This window comes from Emys orbicularis, chromosome 24 (assembly GCF_028017835.1).
Source record: "Emys orbicularis isolate rEmyOrb1 chromosome 24, rEmyOrb1.hap1, whole genome shotgun sequence".
Classification (NCBI taxonomy): Eukaryota; Metazoa; Chordata; order Testudines; family Emydidae; genus Emys; species Emys orbicularis.
In genome coordinates this window covers 930,553-942,139 of record NC_088706.1, presented here as the reverse complement: position 1 = coordinate 942,139, position 11,587 = coordinate 930,553, and the positions used below count along the sequence as shown (strand labels likewise).

At 48.6% G+C, this 11,587-nt stretch overlaps 1 protein-coding gene across 1 annotated transcript in view; it reads left to right on the top strand.

Moving 5' to 3' along the window:
• Nucleotides 1-646: 646 nt before the first annotated feature.
• TMPRSS9 (transmembrane serine protease 9) overlaps nucleotides 647-11,587 on the top strand; it is a 51,843-nt gene continuing 40,902 nt past the window's right edge. Inside the window, exons 1-6 of the mRNA XM_065422214.1 lie at nucleotides 647-788; nucleotides 2,299-2,426; nucleotides 4,347-4,414; nucleotides 5,936-6,111; nucleotides 10,431-10,472; nucleotides 11,369-11,482. Of these exons, the coding sequence (XP_065278286.1) occupies nucleotides 647-788; nucleotides 2,299-2,426; nucleotides 4,347-4,414; nucleotides 5,936-6,111; nucleotides 10,431-10,472; nucleotides 11,369-11,482 (670 nt within the window). The remainder of the gene's footprint in view (nucleotides 789-2,298; nucleotides 2,427-4,346; nucleotides 4,415-5,935; nucleotides 6,112-10,430; nucleotides 10,473-11,368; nucleotides 11,483-11,587) is intronic.

Sequence of the window (11,587 nt, the reverse complement as noted above, 5' to 3'; positions counted from 1 at the left end):
TAGCAAGCAGTGAACCTCCGAAGCCTTGGGGAGTTGGTTCAATGAAGAACCCAAACAGGTGGTTTCTGAGCTGAACTATCCGAACATCTTGGGTCTGCAGAAATCTGGTCTAGAAACCTCCACAGCACAGGTTGCCATGAGCTTTCCAGCCAGTCTGGAAATATTGCCTCCATATTGCTTGGTGTTGCAGCCATTCACTTGCCGTCCATACTGGAACCCAAAGCACAGAGCACATACCAATACCATGTGATGGGTCAAAGGAGTTACCCACATGTTTGAGTTTGGGGAGAAAATCCAAGCTGGGTTTTGTTGTGTCGAGGGGTTTCCCATCCTAGCAGTCTAATCACTGCAACAGCATGGGGAAATGATGGTACTGGCTACTGGTGCCTGGCCAGTGAGGTGACCCGAGTGATCGATGTCTCAGACCCTGTAAGCCTGATCTAGTAAAAGAGCCCTTGGCTCATAACATGACACATGTTCTGGGGAAGTGATGAGTGATGAGACCTCATGTGTGATGCTCTTCCTGACTGGTAACACCTGAGTTGGGCGTCTTGACATGAATGTATCTGAGATCTTACATGTTATCCCAACATGCCCACTCCTTCTTTTCAAACACCTAGGTCACCTGTAGAGTTGTTTTGAAAGCATGGAACAAACGGACCTAGCTCTAAAGCCAGCAGCAGATATACAGAGGGTGAGATTGGCGGCACACAGCACCTGCTGTAAGGTAACCATCGTGACTGTACTCGTGGGTGGCTTTGTTCTCCTTTCCCTGGGCATTCTAATGGGTAAGTTTGCAGTTGGATCTGCTCTTACTGTTTATAAGCTACAAAGGAAAAACTGTCTGTGAATAACAGGCTGGGCAATCAGTGCCAATGTCCCAGGCCTGTTCTCCTATGGCAGGTGAACCTCAAAAGACAGGACGTTTGGGTTCAGCTCAGATACTCAGCCAGGAGTTAGATGCTTTTCCAGACCTTCTCTGAACTCATGAGATCTGGATGGGAGAGTTTTCTGTTTCTCAACAGCAAAGCAAGGCACTGATGAGCTCCCACTCAGTCCTCTCTGGCCAAGGATGGCTGCCATCACAGGGGGACAAGGAGAGGTAGAAGAAAGAGCAGGGAGATAGGGGAAGTCTTCTGGTGAGGACACCAAACAGTGATGCCCTTCCCCTTCCCTCTGTGATGGGGTATGGCCTCCTCTCACTTTATGAATCCTTTCAATCTCTCATCTCTACCTCCAAGGTCCTGCACAATGCCACCCCGACTCTGCCCCACTCTCCTTTCCTCCTATTCCTTCTCCCATCATCTAGGGGGGCCTCTCTCAAGATGGTCCTTTGGTTCTCCTCTCCCTCTGCCCTTTACACACCCTCTTCTAGCTGCTGTCCCTTGCGCCTGGGGCTCCCTCCCTCTGCTTCTTTGCCAGCTGACCCCTCCAAGCCCACCTCTGCATTCAAATGCTGCCACAAAGCCACATCCTCTGCATGGCCTTTTGGTGCTAATTCCCAAGCCCGGAGTTGTGGATGAGCTCACTGCAATGCTCTCGCATTCAGGAGGGCTTGATCGCCCAGCAAAGTTCTTTGCTCAGTGAGCATGTCCCGGGCTGCAGCTGCGGGATGGTTTGCTGTATTGGGACCAGCTGTGACACTGGGACTGTAAGCGTGAGATTGTTGCAGGGCTCCACACGCCACTGAATATTTCCTGTCCCTGCAGGAAACAAAAAGCAGCTCTAGGATGATGAAAATAAAATCTTAATGGCTACTTCTTGGTTTCTTTTTCTACTCTCTGCTTATCCCAATAGCAATATGTTTATTCCAGTTGCTAAGCACAACTTAGCAACTTCCAGTTGTCTGAGACCCTGTCGCATGACTAGAGCTGGGATTACCAAGAATATCACTAATGTTTTTCAATGAACTAAACTATATTGTTTCTAGGCCCTTTGCTGCCTTGAACGCTGAGAGCTCCCCCAGCACTAGTAAAACTTCACACTTTTGACATTCAAATTAGATAAAGACTCAGGGTAAAATTCTCGTCTTATATCCACATGGGGAATCCCATCTCTGGCATTTTGCTCTTCCTGTCTGCATGGAGCTTCCAAGATGCTAATGGGAGATCAGGGGAGATGTGTGCTGTAGGGAGAGCACAAAATCCAAGAGGCACAAGGAAGATGGGAGACAGATAATCTTTTTTTTAAAATGCGTGATTTCCAAAGCTTCGAAGCTGGTCCAGTCCCCTAGATGTTGTCAGCTTCCAAGTCTCCTTTACTTGTCTCCCTTGTGGCACTCTTGACCTCTGTCTGCAGCTTATTGCTCTGCACAAGAGCTCAGCTTTGAGCACACCGTGGAACTGAGAGGAATTGCATATGACAGCAGTTTACAAAGGGAGAACTCGGACTACTCCAGGACGTTGACCCCCACTCTGGAAAGGCTGGTGAGTTGGATTCTTCCATGGGTAACCAGAACTTGCAATGAAAGTCCCAGCTGCCTGTGCATTGCACAGCTGTGGCCCCAAATCAGCAGGAAGCAGCCCCTGGAGAGGGAGGCTGGGAGTTTCTCATCATACAGCACTGGCTCCTCGGGTGGTTTAAAGAGACACCTGGAGCTCCAAGAACAGCCCCATCCTGATTTCGTCAGCTCAGAGGATGCAGTGGCCATGCTATGGGGTCATGGGAATATTAGAAGTAAAAGAAAAATGGTGCAAGGAGTGGGTTGTTCCTCTGACATTGGCCAGGGGTCCCAGAGAGCCCCCTGCCATTAGCATCTGTCTGCGGTGACCCAACGAGTGATGGTGGTAGAGGAGTCCATACTTCAGAGACACTTTTGAAAACCACAGGAGTCTCATGCTCTGGGAAATGCACTAAGCTGCAGAAGTGACACAGTACAGCCTCAGGTGAGCAGGCAACCTGCTCAGCAATCATCTGCAACATTCCTGGCAAGTGGGAAAGGGCTGGCAGGGGCTGATATTGTGGGCTTGGGATGTCCTGACCCACCTGGAACATTCTTGGGTTCCTGCCCTGCAAAGAAGAGGCGGTGGGAGGCAGCAGAAAGGGGAGGTGGGTGATTCTGCTGGAGGAATGGGGAAGGTGATGCTGCCATGCTTGTGGCATCCTGCATAACTGCACAGATTGGAGGGAAATGGCACAGAGAAAAGCAAACAGAGACTGAGGACGGGAGCAGATGGGGGAGTGGAACATGCCTACTCAAAGCTAAAGACACTTGGCTAAAAGGCAGCTAAGGCCAGACCAGCTTTTGGGGGCAGGTGAGATGGCGGTTCTAGTGGCACCCACAGCCATACACATTACTCATAGAATATCAGGGTTGGAAGGGACCTCAGGAGGTCATTTAGTCCAACCCCCTGCTCAAAGCAGGGCCAATCCCCAGACAGATTTTTGCCCCAGATCCCTAAGTGGCCCTCTCAAGATCACAACCCTGGGTTTAGCAGGCCAATGCTCAAACCACTGAGCTATCCCTTGCCTGCCCACTCAGCTTTTGGCCCCACAGCACCCCAATCATGATGGAGGGGCAGAGGGGCCAAAATAGAGTGAATAGCATTGCAGTGGGGGAGGGATAGCTCAGTGGTTTGAGCATTGGCCTGCTAAACCCAGGGTTGTGAGTTCAATCCTTGAGAGGGCCACTTAGGGATCTGGGGCAAAATCAGTACTTGGTCCTGCTAGTGAAGGCAGGGGGCTGGACTCAATGTCCTTTCAAGGTCCCTTCCAGTTCTAGGAGATAGGATATCTCCATTAATTTAAATTTTTTAATTTATTTAAAGCCCCATGCACAGTGCTGCTAGGTTTGTTGATGGAGGGGCTGCGGGGCCAAACCTGAGTGACCACACTGGGCAGTGGGGTGGTCAGCGCTGCTCCTCCTTGCCGCTACCATGGAGCCGGCTCCTGCACCAGGGCTCCCCCTGAGGGCCTACCCAGCTTCACTTTGCTTCCAGCAGCTTGTGTCCCTTCTCAGGGACGGGGAGGGACACTGCCCATATTTGGGTCATGCTGGAAGGCAAGCGAGACACTGGGGCCAGCAGCTGCAGTGGGGATCTCTCTAAAGGGATTGACAGTGCGTACCAAGGGGAAAATTTCTGGTGGCACCCCCGGGTGGTTCTACTTCTTGTGTACAGGCTGGTTTTCAACTGGAAAAACAGCTTTGTGAAAATAGTTCTCTGGAGCTAGCTGGCAAGGAGGTTAAATTGCCCAGGGCGTGGGGGGCGGCGGGCTCAGGAACTCAGACTCACTTCTCAGACACAGCTCCCCAAGGTTCCCCAGCCCTGATCTCTTCTCCCCAGGGCGTTTTGCTTAAAGAAAATCTGAGCCAGTGATTGCTGGCCTCACTCTTCTTTGCCTTGTAGTTTCTAACCAGCTTCCAGGGCTCTCCGCTGGAAGGGAGCTGTGTTGGCTGCGCTGTCCTGGAGTACAGGTGAGTGTGTGCTGCTCTGTGGCCCCCTACAGCCAGCCATGGAGTACTGCAGCTCCGTGAGTCTGGCCTGGATTGACTTCTGGTCGCTATCTTTTTGGCGGGCGGGGAGATTTATTTATTTTTTGTCAAAATGTGGCCTTTTGCCAACTCTGGGATTTTTTTTTCAAACATTTTCAAAAAATGTTGAGTATTTTTAATTCTTATAAAAATGTGATTAAAATGGTTGTCATGATTTTTTTCGACAAAAACTGAAATTTTTGGTAAAACAAAATGTGGTTCATTTTGTAAATTAGATTTTCAATAACATTTTTGATAAACATTTTAATTATCAATATTTTTCATTAATCTTTTTAAAGCAAGTGACAGGCCCATTCTGAACCCTCCAGACCAGAATCAGTGTGGAAACCCTGACGTTTTATTACTGAGCAAATAGGTTGGCATCTACCCACAGGCTCCTCCAGGAGCACTGTGGTTTGGGGCCAGGGGCGGGTGGAGGGAGTGTTAGGGGGCTTATTCCTTCACCCTCTTACTTCCCTGGTCCTTTTCGCATGAACAGAGAGCAACAATACCCGAAGTCCAAAGGCGCAAACAATTCAATGTTTATTGGGGTGAACTTCCAGCAAGCATGATTCCAGTTTCCTTCCTCAGTGTCCCCCTTCCCAGCTGTGACACCACAGAGCCTTGCCTGTTCCCATTCTCTGTTCCCATTCCCCCCTTAGCAAAACATGATTCCAATTTCCCCACCCCCATTCCCTGTTCCCATTCCCCCCTTACTTCCTGATTGACTGCAGACTATATAGTAAAACTTGAGTTCTGCTTAGCTATACCTTCTTAACCAATCATTTTACTGAAATTTAACTAACCAATCCTAACATACTGTAACATGGTTATTTAACCAATTATATTCCACCACCTTAATTAGTTTACACCCAACAAAATTAATTATACAGCAGACAGAAACAATTATAGAACCAGACAGAGACCATGCAAATAAACATACAAAACAATACAGAAGAATTTCACAACTACATCTATACAGACATAAGGGTTTTCCAGCTGTGTCTATTAATGAGTTCTTACCAGACAGGATGCTATCAAACTAAGTTTCCGTTTACATCTTCTAGGCTCTTTCCTTTCTCTGGAGCTGATAGGAATACAATTCTGTCCTGATATTCCTAACAGCCCAATAGCACCTTATTTCCATGTGACTAGTTTGGAATGTGAGGATGTGACCGTTCACTTCTCAGCTTATGGCTGCCTCTGCTGCTTAGCCAAAGGCCTTACTTATCCTAAGAACAGAGCCTCAGACTGTCCCTTACACATACAAAGAGTGATTTTGATTATTTCTCTTATACCTCTATAACTAGCTAAGTGATAAGAATGCACCTACATTCTTAAAGTATAGGCCTTTACAGACAGGCCTGAATATCTCTATCCTAACAGGGAGGACAGGCCTGTGATCACAGCTCATCCTTGCACTGTCCTGAAGAAATGTGCTCAGTGAGTCTTTTCCTCCAGCAGGAATGGGAACTCCAGTGTGATTGTCCATTTCCGGCTGCACTTCAGCCCTCAGGCTCCCTGGCCTTTAAGCTCCAGTGTGGAGGAAGAGGCCCTCAGATATGGGCTGGCTGCAGCACTGAGGGAGCAGGGCATCCCGCTGGCCACCTATGGGACCATCGCCTCGGCCTCTCTCACAGGTAAGCATCTCCTGTCCCTGCCAAGAGGCACAAAAGGTTCCCTCCTCAGGCAGGGCCTGTCGCCAGAGAGAAGTAACCTGAGCAGAGGCTGATAACAGGCAAGGGCTGCACTTAGCAAAGCCACAAACAATTTTCTGGATTAGACCAATCACCTCAGGGCTTTAGCTTTATCTCAGTTTGGTTTTTAAAGCCCAATTCAATCTCCCTGGGAGACTCTAGCTCTGGTTGGCTCCAATGGATTGACTAGCAAGCATGGGCGCCAGGTTTAGGTGGTGCCCAGTCCATCCATAGGATGGATTAGGGCAACCGCCCCAGGCCCCACGCTTATCGTGCTCTGGGGGGGCCCTGTGCTTCAGGGGGACATGTGGTCCAGGGCAGCCTGGGGGGTTGCAAGGGAAAGTCATCACCAGAGCCATGGGCACCAGGTTTGTATAATTTTTGGTGGTGCCCAGAATGTCCATAGGACAGACCGGGGCAATCGCCCTGGGTCCCATGCTTTGGGGGGCCCCGCGCTTCAGGGGGACATGGGTCCAGGGTGGCCTAGGGAGTTAGCAGGGGGCCTGGTGCTGGCAGCAGCGAGTGACCCAGCCCCAGCCCACTCCGCTCCGCTCCACCCCGCCGGCTCCTGGTGTCACTCGGGGGCAGAAGCCAGAAAAAGGCGGGACGGGGGCTTGGGGAAAGGGGTGGAATGGGGGCGGGGAGGGAGTGGAGCAGGGTGGGCTGGGGCCGGGTCGCTGCTGCTGCCGGTTCCAGGCCACCCGCTAACCCCCCCCAGGCTGCCCTGGACCCCGCATCCCCATAAAGCACAGTGCCCCCCCAAAGCACGATAAGCCCAAACATTGGTGGAGCCAGGCCCACGTTCCTAAGTATTGATGGAGCATGAGCACCATGGGCCCATATAACTCGCCGCCTATGCTAGCAAGGTGTCATGTACCCCTTGTACACAATAGGTTGCAGGGCTGCTACTAGCAGGCCGGATATGGACTGACTACAGAGCTTCCGTTATATCAAGATATACCAGAGATGTATTCGCTCTGAGATCCTTTAATGTACGGCCAACAATGGTTGTTGTGAGCTTAAGGTAGCTAACACATGGCACCATCTTGTGGTCGAACAGTATAATACAGTTTAACAGTCTATCACTCCTCCCTCTTTAAGTTCTACATTCCTACCATTTACAATATTTACACTATCACACTGTCTTTAAAGTGCAGTATGGATTGTCTGTTAAGTGTCTCTGAATTGTACTGGTTTTCTAGATACACATCCTGAAAGCAGAACCATTTAGTTGTGATGACTGGCTGTGGTCAGTTTGGAATCTTTGAGTCATCTTCCTGTTCTGCATCTTCCATCTGTAGAGTTCCCTCTGTTGATTGATTGTTCTTTCTGAGGAACTCTCTGTTTTCTGTTTTGAACTCTCCACTGTCTGTCACAATCACATGAGCTGGACGCTGAATTCTTTTTCTTTACGACAGTTGAAATTGTCCACCCTTTTTCTCCATCCAATCTGACATGAACACAGTCACTAGGTTCTAGACCAAGCAGTTCCCTAAATGAGTGAAATCTGTTGTAAAAGTAAAAGTGTTCAGCCTTTTTACCTGATTTGGCTACTCTCTTCATGTCTGACCACTTTGAAGATAGATTCTTGTCCAAAGTTGGAATAGTAGTTCTGAGTTGTCTCCCCAACAGGAGTTGTGCTGGAGTGTATCCAGTAGCTGCTATTGGTGTTGATATGTAATTCAGAACAGCAAAGAATGGATCTTGCTGCTGTAGGATTTTCTTGGCTGTCTGTATAGCTCTCTCATCCTCTCTCTTCGCTTGTGGGTAAAGTGGGCTTCTAGTAATATGATCAAAATCATATTTTATTTGGAATTATTTAAATCTTGCTGCAGTGAATTGTGGTCTGTTGTCCATCACTAATTGTTCAGCAATACTGAAATGAGCAAAAGTGCACTTCAGTTTCTCGATAACACTGTGATATGTTATGTCTTTCAAGTACATTATTTATATACCTGGAAAAATAGTCCACTATGACCAGGTAACGATGTCCTCTGAATTCACATAAATCTGCAGCTAGTCTCTTCCAAGGTCTTTCTGGTAGAGGTGTTTGTACACTGTATTATTCAGCATTGTCTCTTCAGGTTATTTGTACTGGAGCGCCTTTCAAAACTCCAATATCACCAAATACTCCATCAAATTCTTCCACCTTTCTCATTAGGCCCATTCTGTCTGCCACAGTGCAGCTGAGAAAGTCATTGGTCTTTGATCCTTTGGTCACATGCATTCTGAATGCAAAGTTTTTGTCTTTGCAAGTTGTGTTTCTGGTGAACTGGCCCATGCAGTTCAGTTACCTCCAGGGCTAGTCAAGGTGATTTCAGCTCTGGGAAGGGTTGAAGGTGATTTTAAGTCCTTTCTGAGATGATGGTCACAGCTGCTTCCGAGTCCACTTTAAAGTCAATAGTCTTTGCATGAATATTCAGTTTCAGTTTCCAGGCAGGCTCTGTGTCATCACACATGATTGATCCCAGAAACATCTGTAATATTAGTCAACTCCCTGACTGCCTGGGTATGGCAAACAGCTGCAAAATGTCCATATTTTGTGCAGTTATTAAACTTTTCACCTTTGACTAAACAAACATCTGTTGAACTATGAATTTTTCCACATCTTGTGCATTTAGTCTGGAAAGATTTGTCATTAACCAGGAACTCCCTCATAGCCTCAGGGCTTTTATAGTAATCACTTTTAGCACTCTGCTGTGTCTGTTTAGAACTTGAGCTTCTAACTTAGTTTCAGGTCTTTCAAGTTGCTCCTGCCTTTTGGTTTACTGTTTGACTAGTTCAGAATGCTTTGCTTTCTGTATAGCTGTGGGCAGATTTAAGTCTGTCTTTAATTGTAGTTGCTGTGAGAAGCTTTTGTCTGTTAACCCAATAAACAGCCTGTCTCTGATATTTCCTTGTTGTGCAGTCCCAAAATCACAGTTTTCAGCCAATGCATGCAGAGTTCTTATAAAACACTCAACATTTCTCAGGTAAAAACATGCTCTTTCAGAAACCATGTTTCTCTGAGGTCTAAAGTATGCATCAAACATACTTTATGCATCTGCAACAAAGCCAGAACCCTTTTACAGTCATCTTTGTGACTGTCTTCAGTAAAGATAAAAGATTTAAACATACATTCTGCCTGCTTCCCCATAGTATAAATTAAAGAAGATACCTGAATATCGCCAGTTTCCTGGTGGAGTTTAGTAGCAATGAGAAATCTTGCAAAATACTGCTTCCAGTCTCTCCATTCCGAAGGTGTCTCAAATCTGAAGTTCTCTTGGGCATTGAGGAGTGACATGTTGATGAGATCCTGCAAACTTTATTGCTTTTTTTCCTTCCCTCTGCAACTTTTGTTGCTGTTTTCCTTCTGTTTCTATTGTCCTCTGGCACTAGTTTACTTCTGACACCATGACATGTACTCCTTGTACATGACAGGTTGCTGGGCTGCTACTAGCAGGTCAGGCTTCTGTACCAGGACTGGCTACAGAGCTTCCATGATATAGAGATACACTAGAGTTGTTTGATCCTTTAATATATTGTCAACAATGGCTGTTGTGAGTTTAAGTAAAGCATGTTACACATAGTACCACCTAGTGGCCAAACAGTATAATATAGTTTAACATTCTATTACACAGGGGAGGGCATGTCTCCCAGCTGGGGTTTGGCTGCAGGTGACCTCCAGCCTCCTGGAAAGATTTCTAGCAAAGATTTCATTTCAGTATTTTCACTGCTCCCCTGCTTCTCTCCACGCAGGCCTGGGGGTGTCTGAAGAGGAAAGCATGGGGCATGCTGGAGTGCACCTGGCTGTGCTCAGAGAGGCCATCTCCAGCTGTCATCAGAGCTGGAAGCCCCTCTCACCAGGCTCAGGGCTGAGAGATGTTAGTTCTTGGCTGTCACTGACTGGAGAAATAGCCATGGAGAGTCACTGGACTCATCCTAAGATGTCAGAGTTCCTCAACGCTGCCCTGGTGAGCTGGTGGCCCACTGGTCAATGTGTGTTGTGAGCCCCCTGTATCTGATCCAGAGGACAGAAGTCTGTTACAGCTGCAGAGCCTGGTTCTTTAGCTCAAGCTTTGGAGGCTCAGGCATTCAGAGCTGGAGGGCCCAGGTGGCCAGGATGGTGGCTGCTACACTTGTGAGAGCTGAAAGGATGAGCATCTCAATACTAATCCCAGTATCTTGTGCTAGTAGCCAACCCCACGCTGGAAGATACTTGGACCTGTGACCCTAGAATTACTGCATCCTCTCATCCTCCCTATCGCTCCATTGTGTTACAGGGCCAAGCGGGGCGTCTCTGTATGGAATCGGATTGAAATCAGGTATGAGTTCTCCCTGGATCAGTGCCTTGCCTGCTCATACCCAAAGGCCTGCATCCTCCCAAGGAGCAGAACCCTCCCAGGATTAGCCCATTCCAGCTGGATCACTCAGGAGGATCCAGCCATGCTCACAGTCAGGGCTAGAAGAGCCATCTCCCTGCTCCCTTCTGCTCTGGAGATTGGAGCTTTGAAGACCATCGACACGTAGCTTTGTTCTGAGTTTGTAACATGGTTTGGCCCAACAATAATTCATGTTCATGCACAGTACAGTGGTGCCTTTCCTTTTCTCTGGTCCCTGAGCCAGGGGAGCCCAGGCCTCAGGTCCAGTTCCAGAGATGGATCTGGCTGTGATGTGCCAGTCCCAATCCGGGTCTGAAGTCTGAATTTTCCCAGAGGATGGGGTGGCTCCAGGGTCTTGGCACAGACCCAGCCCTGGTTCAGCTACCAAAAGGCACCTGCAGTCACAACAGGCTGACAGAGGGCCAAGGGCAGCCCTGGTGTAACAGCTGCTCCTTTCAGCCCCAGTGGGGTTCACACCTGCTCGTGCTGGTGCAGTGTCTCCTGTGGCTGCCGGGAAAGAGGCTGGGGGGATGGGCATTTTATGTAGTTACCATTAGCATCAGGGAAGGGCTGGGAAGCCAGTTTGCCCAGAAACACTTTCTCTCCATTCTCCATGAGGGTCCAGTCGTGGACTTTTTCACCATCCATTTGGGGATGTGCCCAACCTCTGTCACCAGCTCCAGGCTTTGTTCTCTGCAGAACAAGCTTAGAATGAGTCCTGCCCCAGGGGATGGGGCCTTGCAGGGGGAGGCTCCGGATCTGCAGTCCCTGGTGGGGGGCTCTGGAAGACTGTTTAGTCTGGAGGGGCCAGGTTAACCACCACCTTTCTGTTCCTGCAGGCAGTTGCCATGGAAATGTATTTGCTTGTCAGAATAGCCAGTGTGTGTGGAAAGAGAATCCTGAGTGTGACGGCCGAGCCGACTGCTCCGATGGCTCTGATGAGGCAGGCTGTGGTAGGTCTCTCGCACTGGGGTTGTCTGTGCTGGGGGCACACCTGGCCAGTGGGACATGTCGGAACTGCAAGTGTGTTTGGGAGGCTGATAGTGGAAGGAAGGAAG